The sequence below is a fragment of the Plutella xylostella genome, chromosome 14 (assembly GCF_932276165.1).
Source record: "Plutella xylostella chromosome 14, ilPluXylo3.1, whole genome shotgun sequence".
Taxonomy (NCBI): Eukaryota; Metazoa; Arthropoda; class Insecta; order Lepidoptera; family Plutellidae; genus Plutella; species Plutella xylostella.
Window position 1 is genome coordinate 9,411,745 of NC_063994.1, and position 25,918 is coordinate 9,437,662.

At 38.0% G+C, this 25,918-nt stretch overlaps 1 protein-coding gene across 1 annotated transcript; it reads right to left on the minus strand.

Annotated features, from left to right (window-relative positions):
- Nucleotides 1-1,096: 1,096 nt before the first annotated feature.
- On the minus strand, nt 1,097-25,403 carry LOC105389208 (leucine-rich repeat-containing protein 24-like). Its single transcript, XM_011560289.3, has 2 exons — nt 25,262-25,403; nt 1,097-4,096 (listed from the first exon to the last, which is right to left on the minus strand). The coding sequence occupies exon 2, from the start codon at nt 4,079-4,081 to the stop codon at nt 2,327-2,329; it is 1,755 nt and encodes a 584-aa protein (XP_011558591.3). The 5' UTR covers nt 4,082-4,096; nt 25,262-25,403; the 3' UTR covers nt 1,097-2,326.
- Between the last annotated feature and the right edge of the window lie 515 nt (nt 25,404-25,918).

Here is a 25,918-nt window from a genome sequence, read left to right on the forward strand (position 1 = left end):
CAAGACCCGAGTACAAATCTTTAAACAAATATCTGCCCCAGCCGGGAATCGAACCCGGAACCTTCGGCATAGCAGTCAGGGTCACTAAACCACTACACCAGTCGGCTGTCCGAAGGTTCGGAGCGCTGTGCTGAGAGAGTGACCCCCCAGAACCACCGTCATACTTCGCTCCACCATTCTATGATATGTGAGCAATCAACTAGCAATCTGCGCTGGCAGATTTAGATAGCGTTGGTGTTCAAAATTGTGTGCATCCCTCACAAAATACCTGTAAAATACGGTCCCCAGCTATGTCAGAATTTCAGAGAAAAATGACCTTTATGGTATAATAAGGGCTGACGATCGGGCAAACACATTTGTTTGCTTAGAATTGCCAGTTATTATTATTATTATTCCTGCAAGAGTTTAAAAAGGTATTTCGGAGATCAATCGAACAAAAATAACGGCTATGCCTTTTTGACGCTCTGGACAGCAACCTTGTTTGTTTATATTGTATTATTTTCTGTTTTTTCATATATATTTTTTGTAGTATTCTTTTTCTTTTTTTGTTTCTGTTTTTATTGTTCAGTGTGTCAAATAAATGTTTCTTTCTTTCTTTCTTTCTTTCTATTATTAGATTGTGAAAGATCTGTTTTTTATTAGGTACTTATTCGGTGTTTTGTAAACGTACATTGTGGGATTTGAACAGTTACTTAAAATACTTACGTGCAACCCCATAGCAAGCAGCAGTTATACAGGATGAATCTTTCGTAGATGTATATCCGGAAGTATGTTACAGAGCTCTTCATTCTGAACAACTTTTGCTATAATGACCTTGGGATATAACGAAAAAAAAAGAAGCTTCCCCATAAAAAATGGGTTGTTTACGTGACACTGTGTATGGGGAGCAGATATTTTTTTTCAAGAATAACAAAAGTTGTTCAGAATGAAGAGCTCTGTAACATACTTCCGGATATGCACCTACGAAAGACTCACCGCCAAATCCTACGCAATGGATATCAGATAAGGAGAAGTAATTCAAATTTGACTCAGCTAAAGAACTTTAACGATAAAAGGTACTTATGTGATAAAGGGAAATAAAAAAAATTACCAATTATTATATTTTCAGTTCATTTCTTTATTCTCTCTTGAGTTTTAAAGCAAATAGTTTTAAATTCAAAATCTTACAAACTTTACCTACTTACATTATTAAAATGATCAAACATGTCATACAATTAACATTGAAACCGATTCAAGGTAGGTACTCAAATTAACAATATCAAAATAACTCAAAAATTCAGTGCACTGAATAAATGTATTTCTTTCATACTTTCTTTGTTTCTTCTTTCTTAATTTTAGAATCGCTCCCATATCTCAGTTATTAAAATTATTATATATGAAGGTAGTAGTGGCAGATATTCAATGTAAATTGTAAAAAAGGTAAATTAAAATATATACAAAAAAATTACAAACGTTAACTTACTACACAAATATATTTAATTGAAAAAACTATTCCATTGATGGGCATTTATTCATCATAAAATTAATAAAACAGTATCTTTATATTGCATAATATTAGGTACTATATTTTAGGCCAAGTTTAAAACATAGTAGGGGTCCAGTAAAAACATGTAGTATAGTTAAAACTTTTTAACGATTTCACATTTTACACAAACTTCCCTTATTAAGGCGGCATAGTGTGAGAGTTTTATATTATTTACAAAAGTCACCATAATTCGTATACTATCTACGAGTAATTCTTTCAGTCCTATGTTTGAAGTAAAGCAAAAAAGCAAAACATCGTTGTGGTTTGACTAATGGAACTCAGACTGACTACATGACTATTTACACTGAATTGCAAAAATAAAAACTATAAATATTTTTAATTTATTCAGGAAGTCAGTCTGGTAAACTAGGTAATATGGTAAAATATATTTTATCCATTTGAATTCCATAAAGTACTAAACGAATAAAATATTAACAAAGTTTTATTCGCTTAAAAACTATAATCGCATTAACACATAGTGAGAGATTAACAAACAACATCTAATAAATCATTCAAATATTTTAACACAAATATTTTTATTCCATTGATATGTTACATTATACCTAATTGATATTTATCCATGCAACATCGGCCTGTAAATTGTGTGTAAACACATTTGACTTTGATTAATAAAGTACCTACACAAATATGAAATAACGTATCATTAAAATGCTATTGGCAAACCGATTCATAGAGCATTCGAGATTCATTAATAATTAATCCGTTAATAATAACTGTTAGCAAAATCCTTAAACACCTAGAGTTTTTATAAAACTATGATAAAATTTCTTATACTAAGATTCATAGCGCGGTGAATTCCGTTGAGAAAGTGGACAGACATATTGGTACTTGGGGAGGCTTCACTGCGACCTGGTCGTTGGACCCTGGCAGGGACCACACTGAGCTGCCAGCAGCCGTGATCCGAGGACCCATGTTGTCATAGTCAGATTTAAGAAAACAAGTCCTACTCCTCCTAGGCAAGGTCGCTCCACCTCCAAGAAGATCGGGATACTCATCGTTATGACCCTTCACTTGCACTGATATAAAAATATTCCCGTAAGGGGCAGGAAACGAGAATTCTGCCGGCGGCGGAGGAAACCCTCCATGGGGTTCTATCGTGATCTGCATCGGCTCCAAACACCTCTGCGTATCCTCACTCTCTAAAGACATTGAGCGGTCTAGCATCTCAAAGCCGTAAGAAGACCCTAACTCAGCACTAGTCCTATCACAGCTAACGGCTAAAGAAGTATCTAGAAGCTTCTTCTCCTGGTCCGTGAAACTCCTGCTGGGCGGGACTCTCCGGCGTCTGGTCTTCCAACAGAAGCATGCCGCCAAGAACCCCATCCCTGTCATGCCTAATATAGAGCCGGCAACAGCAAAAAATGCGGAATAGTCTGGAGCCACACGCGCCTTGGCGATTCTGGCTTTTGGTAGCACTAGAGTCAGGTAAACTTTGGCTATTCCCACGGAACTTTTCGCTTTACATGCCCATTCACCGGCTAAATCACTAGTCACATTGTTTATCGTCACATTCAACCACTGCGCACTTTTGTTTATAAAATCGTCATTGTACTCGTCGTAATGTTCGATGGTATGTCGATGCACAATAATTTCACTGTTTTTGTATGTCTCGTTCAACACTTCTACACTATGAAAGAACCAGTCTATCTCAGGCTTGGGGTCGCCACGAGCAAAACATCCGAAGGATATGTCCGCTCCCGCCTCAGTCCGTATGACGGTTGGACTGGATATAGCTTCTGGCGGACACACCATCTCATCTCCTCTTACACTTCTCCATGAACTATGAGCGTTAGTCTCCGGCCCACCACACGTAACTTCTTCGTTTCCTACATTACTATTCAGGAACCACTCGTGAAACTCTCTTAGTCTACAATCACAGTACCAGGGGTTCTCTGAAAGCGTTAAAGTCTTCAAAAGAGGCAAATTAAAAGTGTCATGGTGTAGATATGACAACAAATTCTGATGAACATGTATAGTTTCTAATGCTCGTAAGTGTACAAAAGCCCACGGGTGTATTTTCCGGAGCCGACAGCGCGCCAGTTCCAGTCGTTTCAAATGTTGCAAGGGCGGAAACTGTTCCACCACTAATGAGTTCAAAGGGTTATCATTTAGTACTAACAGTCTCAGCCGGTCGTTTCCCCTGAAGGTATCGGGCGATAATTGGAACAGGTCGTTTTGCGAGAGGTCCAATTCAATAAGTATCCGGAGCTCCCTAAAAGCGTCAGGGTGTACGGAGCGTAGACTCGTTGAGCTCAAATTGAGTCGTTGCAGGTTTAATAGCTCAATTTTGGCGAAAGCGTCTTCTTCGAGAGTCTTTAGTGGATTGCCATGCAGATCGAGTACTTGGATGTCTGCGGAGAGCCGAGGCAGTTGTTCAAGGTTTCCGGAGACGCAGGACGCGGTTTTTTTCCCTGACGACCACTTGCAAGTGCACACCGCGATCTGGGCGCAGCTGAGCCAGTCACTGCCGCTGCCGGAGACACACAGGGTCAGGATCAGCCAACACGTCCCGAACCATAGTGCTCGCATTCCCATCTCATCTGAAGACACCTGAAACAAAAGACAACCTTTAAACATTTCAAAACACCTCAAATACCTTGTTGACCGCGACGAGTTAATTTTAAGATTCCTTAATTAATATCGCAGGCGTCTCGCCAAAGAATTTGCTCAGACAATGATCAAAGCTGTTTTGGAGTGAGAGGCTCAGTAATTAACGGGAGGGCGAAGGCGTGCTGTATCTCGGCGACCTATCAGTACAGTCCGTGCGTAAATGAAGATCAGGCATTCGATAGCGAATGTAGTTAATTATGATTGACGGAGTGACTCCAAGCTGACATCAAGTCCAGAGTAGTTTAGGAAACAGGCTAATTTGGTTATCACTCCGCGTTTGATTACACCAATTTGGCCGTTATTGATGTCACGGTTTATCGGGTTTGTTTTTGTTGTACAGTCAGCGCTTTGGGTTTTGCATCGTCCTTAATTGTTCAAATATAAAGGTCAATTTTGAACTGACTTTCTGGGTCGCAAAGGCCATTGTACCTAATAAACAGTGCTTTGGTTAATTTAGGAAATGTTCACTAATGCATCATTAAATTCAATATAAATAATGGTTTCCAATTATGTATACCAAATGAAGTTATTTGAAGGTAGATACACGTAGCTACAGCCGTAGGTAAAATTTACGTTTTCGCTCGGTTAAGCCTACTTCAGAAGATTTTCAAGCGTAAAATCAGCTTATTAAAGGTTTTTGGATTTGTGTGAATAAATGAGAGGGAATAGGAGGAAATTGCTCGCGTTGCTTACCCAATGTTATACATTTTTTTCTATCAGCTTACATTGTATAAGAAATGGGGACATAATTGGGCATCTTTTTACATTATTCTTTTACATAAAGGGTATTTATCTATCCTTATACTCAAATAATTGATTTCCAGAAATTTTGCGTAGGAGACCAGGAAAGTATGTAAAAAATAATATCCTACAAAATAATCAATTGAAATTTAAACTTCAGACGTAAAATAGAATAGAATGTTACAACCTTAAAATGCCTGTCTTTGTGATATCGTAAAGAGTCTGCCAAACTAAGTTACAGATGTTAAATTAGTTTTTGTGTTTTACATAATTATATTCCGAATGTTATTTTAACAAATCTTATGAAATCAATAAACCTTTATGAAAAGTAAAACATTATCTGTACTACTACAAAAAATATAAACACTGTTTAACAAGTGTTTAAAACGAAATTTGACAGATTTTGTAGGCGTTTGACAGCGCTAAACATCTGTTAAATACTGTCTTAGTTTTTGTGGTAAGGCCCTATATATTTTTACTAACATTATAAACCTTCATTGGGTCGACCAAAGTAACCAAGATCACCGCAAGGCTCAAATGAAATTTATGAGTTTATACGGGAATATAGATTAACTGTCCACCGGCCGTAATTAGTTTAGCTCTAGACCCGCGTCCAGAAACTGCATACTACACCTACACAGCCTCAACAGGGGCTCAATTCCGGAGGTTCGGAGATAAATGTCATATCTTCCGAGGTAAAATCTCCATTTAAAATCTTCCCTAAGAGCGTTTGCCATCGCACGCCTGTGGCGAAATGGCGGTACATACATTTTTAACCGACTTCAAAAAAAGGAGGAGGTTTTTATGTATGTTCACCGATAACTCCGCCGTTTATGAACCGATTTTGAAAATTCTTTTTTTGTTGTATTGGGTTGAGCTTCCAGGTGGTCCCATTTTTTTTTCAGAATTTTATCTCACCCCTAAGGGTGGGTAAAGGGGTAAAAACAGGGTATGAATTTCCATTTTGGACACATATTAACCAATTCTAATGAAATTAAGAACGTAAATATAGTTCTTATAACAATAAAATATGATGGTGACCTTGAGCTGATCTGATGATGGAAACGGAAGGCAGTCAAGGGAACTCCTCAACGGTATATAGCAACTACCTCGTGTTTAGGCTTGAATGATTCGTATTGATTAGTAGGACTTTTTGGTATCATTTGCATCTTACTTTTGATTAAAAATTATTGCAAATAAACTAAAAACTATAAAATAAAATAATAATTAAAAAAAATAAAAAACCGACTTCAAAAAACCACTAAAATGTAAGTAATAATTTAAGGTTTACACAAATTATATGTGACAGTACAAATATACCTAAGCAGGAACTGTTCTTTTTTGAAGTTGGTGCCATACTCGTATTTCTTCAGATAACTTTGTCACTGCACCAACATCAAAAAAGAACAGTTCCTGCTTAGGTATATTTGTACTGTCACATATAATTTGTGTAAACCTTAAATTATTACTTACATTTTAGTGGTTTTTTGAAGTCGGTTTTTTATTTTTTTTAATTATTATACTTAGTCGCGTGTCCACCGCACATCCGTCATGGCACCGTCAAGTCATACTAAACTCGGTCGAATTTTAATAATATATTCCTCGTTGACGGCGTACCGATCGAGAAAGATATTATTTCAGGCCGAGTTTAGTATCACTTGACGGCGACATGACGTATGTACGGTGGACACGTTGACGGCGTGCGGTGGACAAACGATCTAACTCAAGGACATTTTGACGTTTGAAGTTTTACGCGAGATCGCCAGAGTAGCATTTTTCCATTTCCACCAGAGATAAACCTCATCTCAGTGAAATTTCGGCATTGGAGATGATATCCGTAACTCGGGAATCGGTGCCCTGGTTGCACCTACACCCTGCCCCCCGCACCCCCGGCGTTGCATCTTCACCCCCCGCACCCCCCGGGTTGCATACACGGCAGTGTTGCATAATTCTCTGCACACATGATAAAGCAAAACCTTAGCGTGAAAATTTCGCAGCCAAAACCGAACAAAAGTTTGGGAGAAGTGTTTTGACCAGCGAATATAAATATACGTAAGGTAAGAACTCGCGATTAATGAATAAGTTCCCCATGTCATTGCCGTTCAATATGTATAACTGATACTTTTTCATTGCTCGTGAGTGTATATGCTTAAAGGATATTTTAGTAAATCAGATTGACACCAGGATCATAATCACTCATTTTAGAAGTCTTATAGGTTTTGTTTAAGTGCTGAGGCCGAATCGCGATATTTAACTATTTAACTTTTGTTGATAGAGGTAATTTGGTAGGCGGTTCACCGGAAATAAATTTATATTTGTCCATTTTATTAATTTCCAACCTAACCGACAGCGGCGTTGTTCAACATGCCATACAAAGTGCATTTAGAAAGGTGAAACCGAAGGTGGGAATGGGAATATACAACTCCAAAATTCACTTCTCTATACTTTTCTGTGCCGAACAAAATAGTTAAATGTACCTGAAATTAATTTCGAGTTAAAGTTGGATAACGCTGGAAATATTAATAGCGTAGTATCACTGAGAATTTTCAGCAACAAATTGCTTGCAATTGTTTGAAGACTATTAATTCCTGTTTTAATAAATTGTTTGCTCTTTTTAATTAATTTTAAAGCTTAATAATTTTGCAATCAAACGTGAGGATATTTTGTTCATTAATTTAAAGTTTTTATACTGGAATCTGATATTATTGAATTTCTTGTTTCATTAAATATCTATGTGTGAACTACCTAGTTATAATGAATAAATATTTAATTACAATATATGTATTATAACTAATGAAAAAGTTAGCTAATAAGATAATGAAAATGTTTTATACACGCATTTACACTCGACCAAGAAAAAGGTATAATGTCTTATGTATACCTACCTACCTATGTAACACCTAGGTTTTTAAATATTAAATACACGTAGATTCAAAATTTGATTCTAATACCACCCAGGGCTATCTTCACACCTGTATATTTTAATTTAGGTGTCCTGGGGAAAATCTAATTTTCTCCGGCTTAGCCGTGGGTGGTCTCTGGTCTAGAATACCTAGACGAAAACACTAAAACTAACATATTCATACATAGTCAATGATATGAGGACACAGATAGCACAACACACACAGGTACCTACCTAAGCCGGTAAGTATATTTTGAGAGCCAAACTTTTGACCAATTTGCTTTAAAAAAAAAAAAAAAACACGCACTCACGCCTTGTACTAATGTACTCCCTTGCGGGGTAGGCAGAGGTGCATTGCTGCACCCACTTTTCGCCAGAGTGTTATGTTAGTCCCATGTAATAGGGGGCGGGCCTATTGCCATTTTACGGGCACATCCCAGACCCGAGAACATATATCTGTGTTTAAACAAATATCTACCCCAGCCGGGAATCGAACCCGGGACCATCGGCTCAGTAGTCAGGGTCACTAACCACTACGCCATTCGGTCGTCGAATTTGCTTTCAATAATTTAAAATGGAAACTCAAGGATAACTTCATCTAAGTAGGAAGACGGTATAGTTTTAAGATGGTATTTGCGACCAGGAAAGGTACACTGACTATCGCGATTCTCTCGCCTGTGGAGACGACGATCCTAACTAATCCTAACTAATATAATAAATGCGAAAGTAACTGTGTCTGTCTGTCTGTCTGTCTGTCGTATGTATGGCGTGAAAGAGTAACCTCTTTCACGCCATAACTACTGAACGGATTTGAATGAAATTTGGTATACATACGGTCTAGACCCTGGGAAAGAACATAGGCTACTTTTTATCCCGGAATTCCCACGGGAAAACTTTTTAAGGCGAAGCGAAGCGCGCGGGAACAGCTAGTTGGATAATAAGGAACTGAGCAAATTTTACACTATGACACAATGACATGATTTAAATGTGCTTTATGCGGCTATACGGCTCGCGACCTATCACGTGAGTATAAAGGTAGGTAGGTAGGTACAGCGAAAAGCGGGTGACTCACTTGCGAGTCACCTCTGACTATCTCTTCAGGGATTACAGTCGTTATCATAATTAGGTAAGTTTATCTGCAAAATAATTATAGCCTTGTAAAAGTCTATTTTAATATACAGCTTTAATGATCAACATTATCAGTTCGCGTGAACCTAAAATATTAATAAGTACTTATAAATAGCCTTGAAAAAACAAACCGGATATTTTGTTATTTAAAGGGTAATTTACCCTTTCAACCAGTAAGCTAAATTTATAAATCCTAGCGTTTTGTCACGCCATCGGCACCTAAAATTAATGAGAACAAATTATATTTTATTTAGGTACGTACGAACTACCATAATAGCATTTTTTTTACGCCTTCAAAACACCTTTTGAGGTTGTTACTGGTATCTATTGACCTAATAATTATGTTTTTTTTTCAATCGGCGGTAACCTTAACAAAAAAAATGCGTCAAAAAATATCACTTACCACCCAACTGCCACACTAACCTACCCACAACCCAGAACTACCACTATACAGTACGTGCCATTAATTAGTAGCCTAATGCCATTAGGTGCTGCCATCTGCCGTCCAAGTCTGACATCCTGTATAATCAAGTGAAACTCCCACGCAAGCCGTTCCCACCCTTACGACTAAGGAATTAGAGGTTGTAGTTACACGAGGATGTGGAAAATCTAGTTTTAATGATGGAAAATAATCTGCTTAGCACTGCACGTGGGAAATGGCGAAATAAAGGGCGGAATTTCGGACCAAAGTTTTGTTTTTGTTGCTTCCCGTCCTAAAGGCTTATTGTTGGCGAATAGTTCGAGGCAGTTAGACCTTCAAAATGTCCGGTCGGATGATCTGGTAATAGGTCATTTGAGTAATGTTTCATCAATGTAATGTTTCATCAATGTGTTTTAAAGTAATGTTTCATCAATGTGTTTTAAACAGTGACAGCATGTCTATCCCACAAGTAGCCATTATACAGACATTGTGAAGTAGTAGGTAGTAGTAGTATAACTTTATTGTACATAAAAAACTTAAAATAACATTTAAGACTTAAAGTCTATACCAACTTAATACAATATGGGCGGACTTATCGCTAAAAGCGATCTCTTCCAGGCAACTGTGAAATGTCTTATTATTACAATTCGAAGAGAACTAACTACCAACGAAGCAATCGCCTGACGAGAGGCTCGCCACTGGCCCCCGCGGCCTTCCTCAGCCAGCTTAGCCAAGCTTAGATTAACAATATACGAAACAAGATGGTGTACGTGTCACATAAAAAAACAAAGCAAAACAACTGTTAGCATTTTGTTTACTGTCATTAAACTGATGCCATTGCCAATGCCAACCTATAATTCTAGTTAGTAAAATTGCAAATTTTCTTACCGAACAGAATACAAAATAAGAGCTCAGTGGAAGAAATATCGTATTATTTGTCGAGACGTTTTTTCCACTGACACTCCGTATATTGTTAATCTAAGCAGCCAAGTCTAAAACAATATTAATGCGAGCCCACGACAACTGGCGAGTGACTTGGCGTGGAGCCAGTCGCACTGCCGTACTACTGATGATTAAATTTCGACCAAGCACGTAAGGAGATCGTAAATTCCCCCAATGGTACGTATTCCATACTCGCTTCAATTGAAAAGTTGAACACTGTGTTTGAATAAAATACATTGTGTTATGGTATAGCTAAGCTTATAACTGCTAGCCTAGCACGGGGGGCAAGACGCGCATGACAAGACAAGACGTGTCAAAAGTTTTGCATCGCGCTCACTCACAGGCTTCGAGACCCAGTGTGGTCACTCACATCGCTAGGCTTCGAGTTCGAGTATGAGGGATAACTTTCGTCACGACTTGACGAGGTTGTCCTGTACTCTGTGCTAGGGCTTCTAGAAGCAGTCCATAGTGAAGTCGTATAGAGAGAAGATTGGAAGCGCCTGGTGTCAGCCTCAGACTCCTCAGAAGAGTAGCGGAAATATGAACAAGAAGAATTCTCGATGCATGTTGCGTGAATGGGTGTCAAACCGAACTTGTAAGTATACATAATTATATCTCCGTTTGTAAAGAAAACAAATAGACAACGCACCTTAGACCTAGGTACAGTTCATGTGTTTATTTCACGGACACTCGAAAAGGTACTCACGTATGTACCTATAGTTGTCTAAATGGAAAATGACAATAAGCGATTTGTTTGGGACTGTTTTAAAGGGGGATAATAGATATCTGAAGTTGGTATGTTAAAGTAAGAAACTTGTAAGGTATCTACGTTCGAAACAGGCTGAATAGCTGCGTACCTAAGTATACGAGTACATGCCCATATCCTTATGTATTGCTGTTCCCCAATAGATACCTATTATATTCTTTGTAACAGAGTAATAATCTAGAAACTTCTACATACATTCTGAATTTAGCAGCATTACGGAGAGTGGTTGAATTGACACGTTCAGCAAATCATTCCGAAAACCAAATGTTCCATTTGCCTACGCCCTTCTATCAATTAGTGGGCATTGGACGAAATTAAGTTACAACCGACCTTAAATATCACGGCTTTAGGTGGAATATCGAACGGTTACTATTGCGATTTGCTTTGGTAATCCAAATACTGATTTAGGAATTGGGTTTCAAGTGACAAGTTGGGTTTGTGCGTTGTACAACCTAGTGTAAGTTATTTGCATGGAAATAGAAAAAAAGGCAAAAGGAATCTCGCTTACTAAAACACTGAAGCACCACAATGGTTATTCGTTATAATATTTGTTGTTTCCATCGATGGATGGTCAATCAGGAAAGCCCCTTCTCGACCGCTCTTCAAGTCTATGGTTCGTGCTCACTACCTCAGCAAGTTGGGACAGATTAATTAGGCAGTTTTTCTTGTACCCCCTGTTTTTATATATTTAATATATATTTGTATATATATATATGTATATTTATATGTATATTTATATATATATTTTGTATAGGTAGTATTTTAGTATTACTAGGTATAGGGTCATATATATTTATTTACTTAGTTTTAGGGTTAGGTATTATTTTTATTTAGGCACTTCACAATCATACTGATCTTTTTTTTCCGTTTTTGCACACCCGTACTTTTTATCTTTGTACCTCCTGCGGGTTGACTGGCAGAAAATGCTCTTAGCATTAAGTCCACCCTTTGTACTTTTATTTGTAATATTTGTGCAATAAAGAGTTAAATAAATAAATAAATAAATGGATGGAAATGGCTTGTCATGTTACTGTCCAACTCTAAGTACCCATTTATACTCCTAGGTCCGTAATCTTGGGTAATGATACCACGCCATATTATCTACTAATAACCTAACCAACGTTAAAAACCCCCGACATTCAACACGTTAGAAGTCGCATAACTTTTGAACAAATAAACCCATTTTTATAAAATACAAGCTGTTCCCGCGAGCTTCACTTCGCCTTAAAAAGTTTTCCCGTGGGAATTCCGGGATAAAAAGTAGCCTATGTTCTTTCTCAAGGTCTAGACCATATGTATACCAAATTTCATTCAAATCCGTTCAGTAGTTTTGGCGTGAAAGAGTAACAGACAGACAGACAGACAGACACAGTTACTTTCGCATTTATAATATTAGTTAGGATAGTCCATAGTTTATGAACACTCGGGGTAATATATATGACCCAAAAAAACAAATCGAAATCTGTTCAGCCGTTTGGAAGCTACGCTTTTACACACACACATACACATACAAGTTAAACTTATTGAAACCCCTTTTTTTCAAAAGACGAAGAAAACATTTTGAAGAATACACAATGGGCTAAGCCCTGTTTGAACCAAGAAATACAGAGAAATCATCTTGAAAACCATTACAATACATTATTTAAATGAAATACGTACACGTGTTATAAGGAATATTTTATTTATTACAATACGCAACGTGAAAATATATTTGTAAATGTTGTTCGGTATATGCTGATGTCATGTCATATCTGTGACGACAGGCTATACACTCTACATAAACTTCGTTATATAATATTGTATCATAATAAATACGTAACTCCCAAAAATATATTATTATACTAGCTATTCCCGCGCGCTTCGCTTCGCCTTAAAAAGTTTTCCCGTGAGAATTACGGGATAAAAAGTATATTATATGTATACTAAATTTCATTCAAATCCGTTCAGTAGTTTTGGCGTGAAAGAGTAACAGACAGACAGACAGACAGACACAGTTACTTTCGCATTTATAATGTCAGTTAGGATTTTCTTGGAAAATGAGTACCTTAAAATATTTAGGTAAGTAATATAGAATCATTATTTATGTCAAGCCATGGTATTTTCTTCTTCTTTCTAACCAACTGTTTCGATATGATTGTTAAAGTGAATTATTTGACATTATACCTTTATTTCAGAGATACACTATGTACGAGTATTGTTACGGACAGCGAGCTATCTATCCTGCTCGCACGCACAGCGCTCCCTCGCACCCACGCACGGCGCGCTCGACCAATGAGCGCGCCTCTCACGAACAAAGGCAATGGAGCTCTATTGTTCTTGGGTATAAATATTGGCCTATTTTACCTGCTACGGCAGTCTTAGCCTCGCTTCGACTCGGAGTTCTGCTCAGCGCAAGCTAGCAGTTCTCACCTCAGCCGACCGCAAGGAAGGCACCCAAAAGGGTCGAACCTCCGCGTTCCCCTTTTTCGCACATGGTTGCGTGACTCCGACCGCAAGGAAGGAACCCCGACGAAGGCGAATCCTGGATTCCCTGAGTCACCCCGCCGAAGTCCGAGCTAGGGAGCAGACTTCGCGCGGGCTGGAGCCAGCAACCGCTGGTCCAGACCCCAACTGGCCCGACGACGCCACGCTCGACGTCCCGGTGCCACGCGTGACGTCACCCCGACGCCACGCACGACGTCGCCCCGACGCCACGCCCACGTCGCCCCGACGCCACGCACGACGTCTCAGCGACACCACGTCAGACGTCCTTACAACACGTCTGACATCCCGAAGCCGAGGTCGACGTAGCCTGTCACCAGGCTACCACCAGCTACGGATCGGGCTGGCAAGCGCCGCTCCTGCATCCACACACTCACGGGTCGAGCCGGCAAGCGCCCTCCCCGTGACACCACCACAGTGAAAAGACACTCAGTGACTATCAGTGAAAGTGACATTATAAGTGTAAGAACAGTGATATGGACACACCTAATAATAATCTTTCTTTGTCTTTTAATGTGCATTTTCGTGTGTGTGATTAAAAGTTTAATAAACATTTGATTGAGTTATCGAAGTCTTTTTACTCAGTCCAACTGTCCTCAACAAGTATCTACATACATATAGCATCGTACTAGGCCAGTTATCCGGTAGAACGGAGACCACTGTCCTCTGTGTAATGTCAAAGACCTTCTGGGCATCATGCCAGGTTGCTGGCTTTAACCTTCCCTCACTTACAGTGATGTAAGATAAATTGGCTGTTTGACAATTTCCTCAGTACCTTACGAAAACAGTTGTACCTACCCTGAACGCGACAGGAAAAAAAGATCTATAAATCTAGATTTTAACATTTGGGACGCTCTGGCAAAGATTCAAAGATATTTTGTACCCTTTTTTTTATAAAAACCCTTTTATTTATTCTGTTTTAGAGTGATTTACAGGGCCCTTTGAGAGTTACAGGCTTTGAGGCAAAATTGTTGCTAATCTATGCTGGATTTTGGTATTGCTTTAGGTACATATGTGAGTACTCACCGTATTTACCAGTTCAATATGCCTATATTATTATTATTATGAGACAAATGTGCGATAACGTTGTAACGTTAAAAACCCCCGACATTCAACACTAAGTGCCAATTTCTCCATAGTCGGTTAGAGCATAACCAGGTATTAGTGGTTGACTTTTGACACATCTGTCAAGAATTTTATATGGAGATGACGTATAATTTATAACCAATCCCTGGTCGGTTAGATAACCGACTATGGAGAAATTGGCACTAAAAGTCGTATAACTTTAAATGGCTGAGCCGATTTGGGTCAGCAGTAAATATCTGCTTTCATTTCTTGTTATTTTAACTTTTGTTAGGTTACAGTTACACACAAAGTAAAATACACGAAAGTTAATAAAAATCTTGAAACTGATAGGAGAATTCAAACTTAACCAGTGAAACAAATAAAAAATCTTCATAAATTTGATGCCCTTTCTGCCGTTATTCTTTATTCGAAGAGCAAACCAATTGAATCGAAATAAGAAATACGATAGCTCGGTACAGAACCGAGCACAATGCTGAAAGGAAAGCCGATAGTTTCTCTGATAAAGCTATTGCTTTCAATCCTTATTGTCATCTGATCTTATATTACCGAGGCTTTATGTAATTCAATACTGAAAATATTTCATTTTAGAGTTGGCACCTTCTAACGCGGCAGTGTGGTCATCTACGCAAGTGATCATAATATTGTTTTTTTTTTGTAAAAAAATATATTATATCGCAAATTTTACAGATATACAATACATAGGTATAGCTCTGCTAGATAAAAAAAATCTTAGTACTTACCTATATCTTTTTTTTAATTTGCACTTATAAATGCGTTTATCGCAGAATACCCTCGATACAATATATAATATTTTAGCTGTTTATAAGTATACCTTTAGAGAAAAACTATCTACAATAACCATATACATAGTTGCGTGTGTAAGCCAGCAAAGGGTTTTATCCGTATAGCTGTAAAAAGCTAACAAATGCATCCGTCCAACCTCTTTATACCTATATATCTAGTTAGTTTATACAATGTGTTTTTTTTCGAACCCGACAAACTTTAAGGGTGTATTTTACGATTGATTTCATCGAGAAAACACCTAACGGAGCTCATGTAAGTTGATTTCATTTACAATCAGAACTCTTTCACTCAATGGATTGTGCTATTTGTGCTACCTGAGCTGCGGCGCTAGGTTAGTTGTGTTTTGAACTTCAATAATTCTTGACTGCCTCAACGTACAGATACGGTTTTGGTATCATTGTTTAGCTTATTTCAAATACTTTTAAATAAATACATAAAAATACCATCAAAGAGGGGCGATTTTCAAAGTTATTCAAGTAAATATAATTTTTTCTGTTTTTTTTTTGTCAAAACTGTTAGATTAGGTGCTTTTAACTTATTTTATGTAACTTTTTAGCAGTTGTGGATATTTTTATTGGATAGAGATGACTTTTTGCGGACAAAAGCATTTTATTTCATGTCCGTAAGGCGTCTAAATCTCGAGATATGATTTTCTATGAATAAGAGGAATTTTTTTAGTATCTTAACTTTAAAATGGCCGCCATTTCTAGAATATTGAGATTCGACCGCACGTATGGGGGTTTTTTCTCGATGAAATTACTCGTAGTATCCCCCCTTAAAGTTTGTCGGGTTCGAAAAAAAACACATTGTATATCTAGTACAATACAATTGTTTACGTTTAAGTTTACGAAGAATGGTACACACACATGGTTAAATAAAAGAAATATGTTACCTGGGTCTGGGTTCTTATCCATTTAATTTACCCTTTTTTGTCAATCCCGAAAATCCCGGGATTTGCAAATTTTAATCCCGAAAATTTCGGGACTGGAAAATGACCGGGATCCCGGGATCCCGGGGACCGGGATCCCGGGCTTGTATTCCCTAGTTGTAACGGCTATCCCGCGGCACGCGGCCAAATCCCGCGCAGTGACGTAGCTTTATACATACATACATACATATATACAGTCCTACATACATACACATACCTACATACATATACCTAAATACATACAGGGTGTTGCGTTAATAGTGGCCCAAGCTTGAGGGAGTGATACATCATACAATAACCTATCAAGTACCCAAAATTGAAATCATTTTACCCATAGGTCTGTCCAAAAATATATTTTTTAAATATTTCCAAAAAAACCTTTATTGTCTCTTAAGTAAGTAAGTACTTGTAATTTTGACAAATGAGTGTCTTTTACGGATCAGTTTTTTGTTTGGAACCTGTAGGTACATTTTGTACTCGTGTGATAGGTCACGATGCGTATCGCCGTTAATGAGTACAATGTACCTTCTTTAGAGGTAGATTACACATCCTAACCAGTTATTCCAACGGTTTACCACAATAATAGAAAAATACGAAATGCAACTTATACGAGTACGTATAGTACGACTTTTATAGTAGAATAAATCAGGATCATAATCTTAATTAAAAAAAAAAAAAAACACGCACTCACGCCTTGTACTAATGTACTCCCTTGCGGGGTAGGCAGAGGTGCATTGCTGCACCCACTTTTCGCCAGAGTGTTATGTTAGTCCCAATGTAATAGGGGGCGGGCCTATTGCCATTTTACGGGCACATCCAAGACCCGAGAACAAATATCTGTGTTTAAACAAATATCTGCCCCAGCCGGGAATCGAACCCGGGACCATCGGCTCAGTAGTCAGGGTCACTAACCACTACGCCATTCGGTCGTCAATAAAATTTAGCTGTTTATTTACAAAGGTATAGAATTATCTTTTAAACGCGCAATTCTTTGAACAAAAACACAACAGCTGTCTCATCTATGCATGGAAGTAATAATACAACAGGAATGCGCACTCACCAAAATGATGCAAACAAAAATAGATCTAACGAATTCACCTTAAGATTTATATTTGAAGTGAAAGAGGCCGCGAGCCGATAGAGAGGGTTACCACAGAGCCCTTCCTCTCTTTCTAACAATTGCCAGGATTTAGTTGTGTAAACTTCGGTAGATTTTGTACGAAGAGAGCTATGCAAAAAAATATTAAATTAACTACGTATATCATATCATTTTCGAAAACAATTTTTTAATAAATCATTATAAACATGTAATTTTAATGAAATATTTGGTATTTGTATGTATAATAATTTCATAAAAAATATTGGTAGTTTTTCTAAATACTTTACGACAAGACCGAAGTTGTCAAGATGACGGATGATGTTTATACTGTTGTGAGAGACGTTATGGTTAGGGTGACCATTCATTCGTACTTTTGAATCACTTTCCATTAATTAGGACCTGTTTTATTCAATTTTTTGTTTTATTTTATACCTAAGTATCATTAGGTATTATTGTGGCTGTTATCTTATAAGGCTGGTAAAGAGTTATAAGCTGTTGATTTTTTTGGTGATAGATATGAGTATTATAAGATAATTTATCAAGCCTAAAACCGGCGGAAGCACTTGGGTTGAGATATTTGAGATTTTTTGAAATCTTATGATTTTCATCAACTAGACTATGTAAACGGAACACCCACAAAGTAAACACGTTTAGGTACATAGTTGAGTTTAATGTTAACCTGTTTTGATACTTTCTTGTCAACACCACACCCAACTTAATTTTATTTACTTAAAATTATATTTTCCCAAATTTCAGCTTTCCTTCCAATGAAGAAACATAGCAAAGGTGGTTCCAAGTAATTCCCACAAATTTTCATCATTTTAAACCCGATGATAAATCCCGATTCATCGCAAATGTTTACTATCGTTACAGTCGAACTATAAAGTCCTGACAATAAAGTCCTGACAATAAAGAGTGCGATTTTGCTAAGACTAGACCATCGACACCTATTCGCGACATGATAGATTAGAAGTGATGTCTCATGAATTACCTAAAATTATGGTCACCAAAAATAGAAAGAGATGGAGGGCTCCGTGCTGACTATCTCTGTCGGCTCGTTTTTTTGGTGCAGTGCGCATTCCTGTTGTATTATTACTTCCATGCATCTATGTATAGCAATGTTACAGATAAGAAAATGTATTCGTTCAAAAATGAGTTTAAAATTCCCATTTTCTGACTTACATTTTCACTATGGCTGAAAAACGGGCAATTTTCGTGTCAGACTACAATAGAAACGTACCGATTAATAACTTATCCAACTTCATTTTGTGGAAAGTAATATTATTTTCCATGATGCACAGCTCAAAGGTATGTTTTACAACACTGTCTAAAAGTTACTGTTATAAGTAAGTCATCTTTCACCGTTCACGTGGTTTACGAAACTGTTATGTTATGTTACCAATAGAGGAAGGTGAATCTAGGTGAAAGAGAAAGACAATTATCGTAGGCTCATCGATGAATCTTTTTTTTTTCAATGAAGTATCACTAAATGCTACAAAATTACAGCGAAGCGCGAGCCCGTTATAGATAGAATACTCTTTATTTATACAACAAAAAGAGTAATAACAAAACATTACCCTCCTCCTTCGGCAGTCGGGTAATTAACAAGTTTGTAACTTAGTTTAGTAAAAGGCGGTCTTATCACTAAAAGCAATCTCTGCCAGAAAATATTTGGATGAATAGACTAAGAGGTTAAAAGTAAAGGATGTCGAAAGGAATACAATTTTCCTACTATATTAAAAACGTGATAGTTATTAATGGATGAACGTTTGTTTACTCTTTCACGGGGAGCAATTTCAATGAGACAATGCACGTAACGTGCAAAGTTGCCGGTCAATGTGAGAACCTCCTAAGTACGTTAGTAACATAACATGGCAGTTTTTCAACCCTCATTCCGTCGTATCCCGGGAAAGCGGGATAGATGGCGCTGTCGGTACTCGCCCGGGGCACTACGTCAGTTGTCGGGATTTGGCACTGCGCTCCGGGATTAACCTCAGAGCGGGGCGATGGATGCATTTGTCAACGTTTTTTAACCCCTGGCTGGAGACGAAAGATGTTTTAAGTTTTACGTTATTGTGTGTGCTGTGCTCCCAATTTGTCACATAAAAATATTTTATTCTTGTAGATGTTATGATGTTGTCATGGTGTACTGTACCATGTTTTTCCATACTTTATAGCTTTCCTTGAAATTTTGTACCTATGTACTGGATAAAAAAGTTAAAATCTATTCGGCTATGCGAGTATGCAGCAATTTTTCAGGTATTTTATTCTTAACAACACGAAAATTGTGGAAACCTTCTCAAATACATTTTACATTTGGGAAATTTTGTGAAATACGCACAAGCTCAACTTACAAAACCCTTCCTTTCACGGTATACAATACGAACCAGTGAAGGTAGTAAAAATGCTAAATGGTGTAGAAAGGTTAAAGCTACCCGTTTACGGAGGGCGTGGGATTCGCCGCTCCGCATTCAAGGGGTTAACCCCGTAAGCCTTCCACTGTCGTTCATTAACTCCTTTTCGTTTCTTTCAGTTAATTTTATTTATATTTTTATTTTCGTGCTCATTTATGTAAATTGAGGGTAGCATAGCTTAATGACGCAAATTTTTTAAAACTTTATTTTTATCAACAACTGTTTCTTCAATTTTTGCGTCATGTGTAGGCTGTCAGTGGTGATCAAATAAAAAAAGTAATAGAATAATAATAATAACACAATCCATTACTTTAGAATTCAGTTGAGAAGCAGAACCAATCATAACCCTGTTCGCTACCCAGTAGTCGGGTGCAACAGCTCACGTTTGAAACAGAAAAAAAATCCTTTAGCACAGTCTTGCGAAAATGCTAGGGGTGAAAATTGTACAGCGTCTCTTCCGTAAAGCCTGCACTATCTCTCGGGATTTGGCGCTCGAGTCTAACATTCATTAGCTTTTTCTGTTGCATTCCTTTTGTTAATTATAGCCCTGCTTTCTCGCATCCCAAGTAGGTACCCGCATTTGGGACTTAGGCATACAATGCGAGCTCCGCAATTTTCTTTTTTTGTTTTTCTACATGTTTTACTCAACATTAAGTACAACTTATTGCAGTTTAATACAATAAAGTTTCGACCGGATGTCGCTTAGTTTGATAATTTGGTGGTCATTCCAAATCAGTAAAGTTCTATGAATAGGCGGCCTTTTGTTTATCTCAATATATGACATCAATCATTGGTGGACATAGGGCTTTCCAATAACTTGAGTTTAGATTCAGTTAGAAACTCGTTAATTGCATTACCTTTATACTTAACTTTTAATTTGTGGAACATGACTGTGTGTTATGGAGAGAGCTATGCTTGGGGTTTCTTTGATGGATCGTATCAGAAATGAGGTTATCCGTCAGAGAACTAAGCTTACCGACATCACTGTCAAAATATGCAAGCTGAAGTGTCAGTGGGCTAGTCATATCTGCCGAAGAACCGATAACCGTTGGGGTATACGAGTTCTCGAGTGGAGACCACGAAAAGGCAAACGCAGCGTGGTACGTCCTCCTGCCCGCTGGACTGACGACCTTAGGCGGGTAGCCGGTAGTGGGTGGATGAGGAAGGCCGAGGACCGAGTGTTGAGGCGCTCCTGATGTGTGTTATGGCAGCTAATAAAATAGGCAATCCCGTATCTTATAGGATTTAACAGTTTCCGTAGCATGGCGCGTATAACTCTGAGATTATACTCACGGGACCGCGAACATCCCTCTTTTGTGTTGCAATCCTTTTGTGAATTATACAGCTCTTTTAAGTTGACCAACTTTTCTTTGTACTGTTTACGAAGAATACTTGGTTTTTGTTGCGCAGTTTTATATAGTTTTATGAAGTAGCGAGAATATTTTATAACAATTTCATTTCTGCTCTTTTTTATTGTTAAATCTATTTAATACATTTGCTAAAATATTTTTGAGGAGTGAGGACCAAAGCAAGTTGATTGATCACAGTAGGTATTATTTAATTACTACATTACATGGCAGCACAAATTTTAACCCTTAAACGCACTCGTACATACATTTCTTTGCGACAATCCCGCTGTCCGTCCCTGGGGGGTTACTCTATACTGACGTAATCGGCACGTGTGATACAACGAGATAGAGTCGTGGCTCACGCAGCAGCGCTCTGAAACTTAGTTTTTCGTCACATGGAGTGACCCCCTGACCGGGCGTTCATTCACTTACCGATGCCTACACCTACTTGACCCGAATCGCGGCGACAGGATCGGTAGATGTGCTATCTGACATATACTAGGTATACCTCTACATATGTATAAGAAGAAAGTATTTTACGGGTGTATAACATAGAGTTACTTAGGTTATTCAGAAATCTGTGACTAAAATATATTATGTTAAGATACCTATATACCTAAAGAAAAACTTAGTAGGTTTGATGAATATGCTTATATATATATGTATATAAGCATATTTTTTCATATATATATATATATATGAAAAAATGAGTCCTACCCTGTGTATAGTATAGCGATACATACAAACATACACTCCCACACTTCTCTCGCACCGATTGTTGAGCTGAACGCAATCCCCCAGATTCCGGGATTTGGCATACTGCCGCGGGATTAACCCGGCCAGGGGGGGGGGTTAACAAAACGGTATCATTTGTTATACGGCCTCTTTATATTTCGGCCTTTTGTTAATGAGTTTTTGGCCGATGTCCGACTTCGTGGTGTCTAAGTGATTGCGGACATTAAATTGTTAATGGGCTTTTTCTTACGCAATTAAGAGCAAGATTGTTCCAAGTTATTATTTAATTAATGCTGAAGTATGGTCTTGTACTTTCAAAGTGGCTGTTATGGGCGAGCGGATGTTTTTGCGAAAAATATGGAGGATAATGAAATTAACAAGACTTGCAGGTTATGAAAATATGACAAACAAATACAAAAACAAAGATGACTACTTACGGTCTTTGGCTATTGTGTGTTTTTTTTTCAGATATATGTATAAGTAGCTAAAACAAACGCTAATAACACTAATATAGGTTTATCTGAAAGATACAAAATCCAAATTATAACAAAATTATTATTTTTGATTAATATAAATGATTGGCTGGTAGACATTGGTGTTGGTCATAAGTCCGCTTTGAAAACTTATTCATGTTCATTCTTTGTGATTAATGTTTGTACTGTTTAAAAATACCTAAGTATATTAAAAGTTTTATGGAGTATCCCTGTTATTCCTTTTAAGTTTTATATAGTATGTTGTGCTGTTCTTTGCCAGAAAGTGACCAAAAAATTAATTTAATATAAAAAAAATAACAAGGTACCTATACATACATATACCTCTCGGGGTCCGAAGGCTATACTATGTTGTGTGTAATTAAGTGTAGATAAACAAATAATAGCAACTCTATTATTATATGTAAACACCTAAAACATTTTAAAGAAAAGCGAATCTCACTTTCCCTCAAACGTCTGCATTAAATATTTTCATGTTTTCGCAAAGAAAACTACATTTATAAAGACGAGACCACAAACAAAAGTAAACTTACTTTATTATTTAAACATACGAGTATATTTGCCAGTCTAGCAGCGTCTGCATTATTAGTTTACTTACTCGACAGAGGTTACTGGAGTGTATAGCTCAATTATAGCAATACAAAGGATCAACAGATTACACATGCACTGAGGATTCTACGGTCTAACGATGATTAAGTACATACCTACTGCCTTTGTCAAATGGTGGTAGACGCATTATCTTGACAATCGACAAATAATTCTACGTGGAATAAATGATGAGTCTGAACTGCAGCAGATATACTTGAAGTCAGAAGTCAAATGGTTTAATCGACGTAAAATTTTACAATTATTTGTCGATATACATATACTAAGCTCACGCTTCACGAGAGTTCACGAGACTATTTTTTAAGCCAGGATAGCAAGCTAGTGTTAGAAAGTTAGCAAGACAAGAGCGGTGGTAGCTCAGTCAGGTAAGCGCCCGCTTCTCACGCCAGAGATGCGAATTCGATCCCTGGCGCTCACATGAGCCAATGAGTTCTTTGGAATTTAAAGTACAATGCATACCATCGCTCTTACGGTGAAGGAATACATGGTGAGGAAACATGTATATGTATCTAGATTTAGCATTGATATTTGAACCCACCAATCCAAGTGGACCAGCGTGGTGAGATTTTGATTGTGAGAATGGGTTTTTGTCGTTAAACTCATTAATTACGCGTCTTATCAATAACAGCGGCGAATTTATGGTGAATCGCGATACAGTGACGTTTATCTACGTTGATAACGAACTCGTGTAGTGGCAGCTGTACGACGAATAAACCCCTTTTCACTTAAATTTGACTTATACAGCTAAATGCGACATGTAGGCACACTTATATCCATTCCTGGAATATTTATGGTTCTTAATAATATAAAAGTGAGACGCCCTACGCGCCGCCGCTACTTCTGACAATAAAACGAAAACGAGTGTTCCGCCAGTGAATGAACAAGTTATTATTATTACCCCCCATAAACATTTGTAGCCTACATTAAACTTTACTGTCGTAGCCTAGAAACGTATTAGCCAATATGTTGCCATAGAATTTCGGTGAAGACATTTTGACTAGTACTTCTTCTTATACCTGGGCCTGTAAGATTGGAGGGCCATAATTTCCACGCTTGGCAGGTGGGTTGGAGATATCAAACTTTTAACACTCAAGACCCGAGAGCCAATATCAGCTCCGACCGAGGATCGATCCATGGTAGAGCTAGTGGGGTTACCACCACCGAACGTTAGCAAGTAATAATTAATCCATACAACTAACATGCGAGTGAAGGCGCTTTTAGCTTCCTGACGGTAGTGGTATAGCCACACTGGTCACTAACCTCGTCGCAAACCCGTCGTTTTTTGGGCAATGCTCTAAAATTTTCAGGCTGAAGTTTCAGTCTGTCTGTCGAAGAACCGATCACCGTTGCACCGCCTCTAAAGTCAAATAGTGTGACCCCCCTGGGGTCACTCTATATAACTAAAAACTAATTTTTGGAGCACTGCTGCGCGAGCAACGGTTCCAATTCGTTGTATTAAACGTGCCGAGTGCACGACAGCTCTCGTTCGTTCATTTTTCGTCAGTGTAGAGTAACCCTCCAGTTACTCCGTAGGAAAAGTGGTAGAGTGATGAGATCATAGTATCGTGGCGGTCCTTGAAAGGCCTATGTCCAGCCGTGTATCACTGGCCTATTTCTAAAGGCAATGAGTACAAACGCTTTGAGGTCTTTTGAGTGTAAATGATACTTTGTAGTGGAAAAAGGTTGCAAATACGGAGACAGTCATTTTATTTACAGTCATATACCTATTCCTCGATTGTGTTGTGATAGATGAGGTGTTCGAAGTTATGATCTACGTATCTATTAGATCAAATAAGTAGTAAGAAAAAATCACCTAAGTATTAAATTTTAAAATAAAGGATGTAGGTACATATTGCATATTTTTGGGATGTATTGGATTCACAATACCTACTATCACGCTTTGAGTACTCGAAAACGCAAAAAATCTAATAAACGTTCCTCGTAAACGTAGACAAACTCAATACACCATGAAACATGATAAAACCGTTTTATACCGTGTGACAGCAACAAGAAGACACTATTAGAATAAACACAATCCACTCCAACTTCACTGGATTTATCTACAAACCGCGATTTTGTGAAACTTTACTCTGAGCACGTGTAACATAAAGTGGCAAAGTTTTCTCAACAAGGAAAACCATTTGGCGGAAAGCTTCGTAAAAACAAAACACTCACTCCTAAATTCACCGAGAAAAAACAAAACAATACTCACTCAAACGAAGGCCAATCCACACTTCACGTCACTCCACAAACGCACCGTATTTCGAATTCGAAATTTGAATTTAATTGTTTTTTTCTGACGTAAACGGCCAGTATTTTTTGACAGAACAGGGCGGGCGTCCGCCTGCCGCCGGGGTCCCGCGCGCTTTGCCCTCCCGCCCTGCGCTATCTATAGATACATCTACGTAGATAAAGTCCTTGCGGTTCATCAACATAAGGACTCAAGATTCATGGAACAGAGGAACCATAGACAGATGATTCATAAAATGTAGGCCAGTTTATGCTAGACGTCAATAATTAGCATAAATTTGTATTTTTTTTCATAATTTACTAAAATTACATAGTTTAACTTTCAGTTTCACATCATCATCAGCCTATAGCAGTCTACTGCTGCACGTAGGCCTCTCCCAAAGCACGCCACTGGATGCGATCTTAAGCTTTTCGCATCCAATCATATCCAGCCACCTTTCGCAAGTCGTCACCGTCACCCCATCTAGCCGGAGGGCGTCCCACACTACTTTTGCATAGTCGCGGCCTGTTTCACATCTGAGAAAGTAAAATGTATAGTATAGAGAGCACTGTGATTGGCTGAATAATTGTAGTAGAATAAAAAAATAAGTTCAGGAATTCAGTTCTTGCTTATGTATAC

What these genes read in the sequence shown, in the direction of transcription:
- LOC105389208 (XM_011560289.3), bottom strand. Translation starts at nt 4,081, where the DNA reads ATGGGAATGCGAGCACTATGGTTCGGGACGTGTTGGCTGATCCTGACC.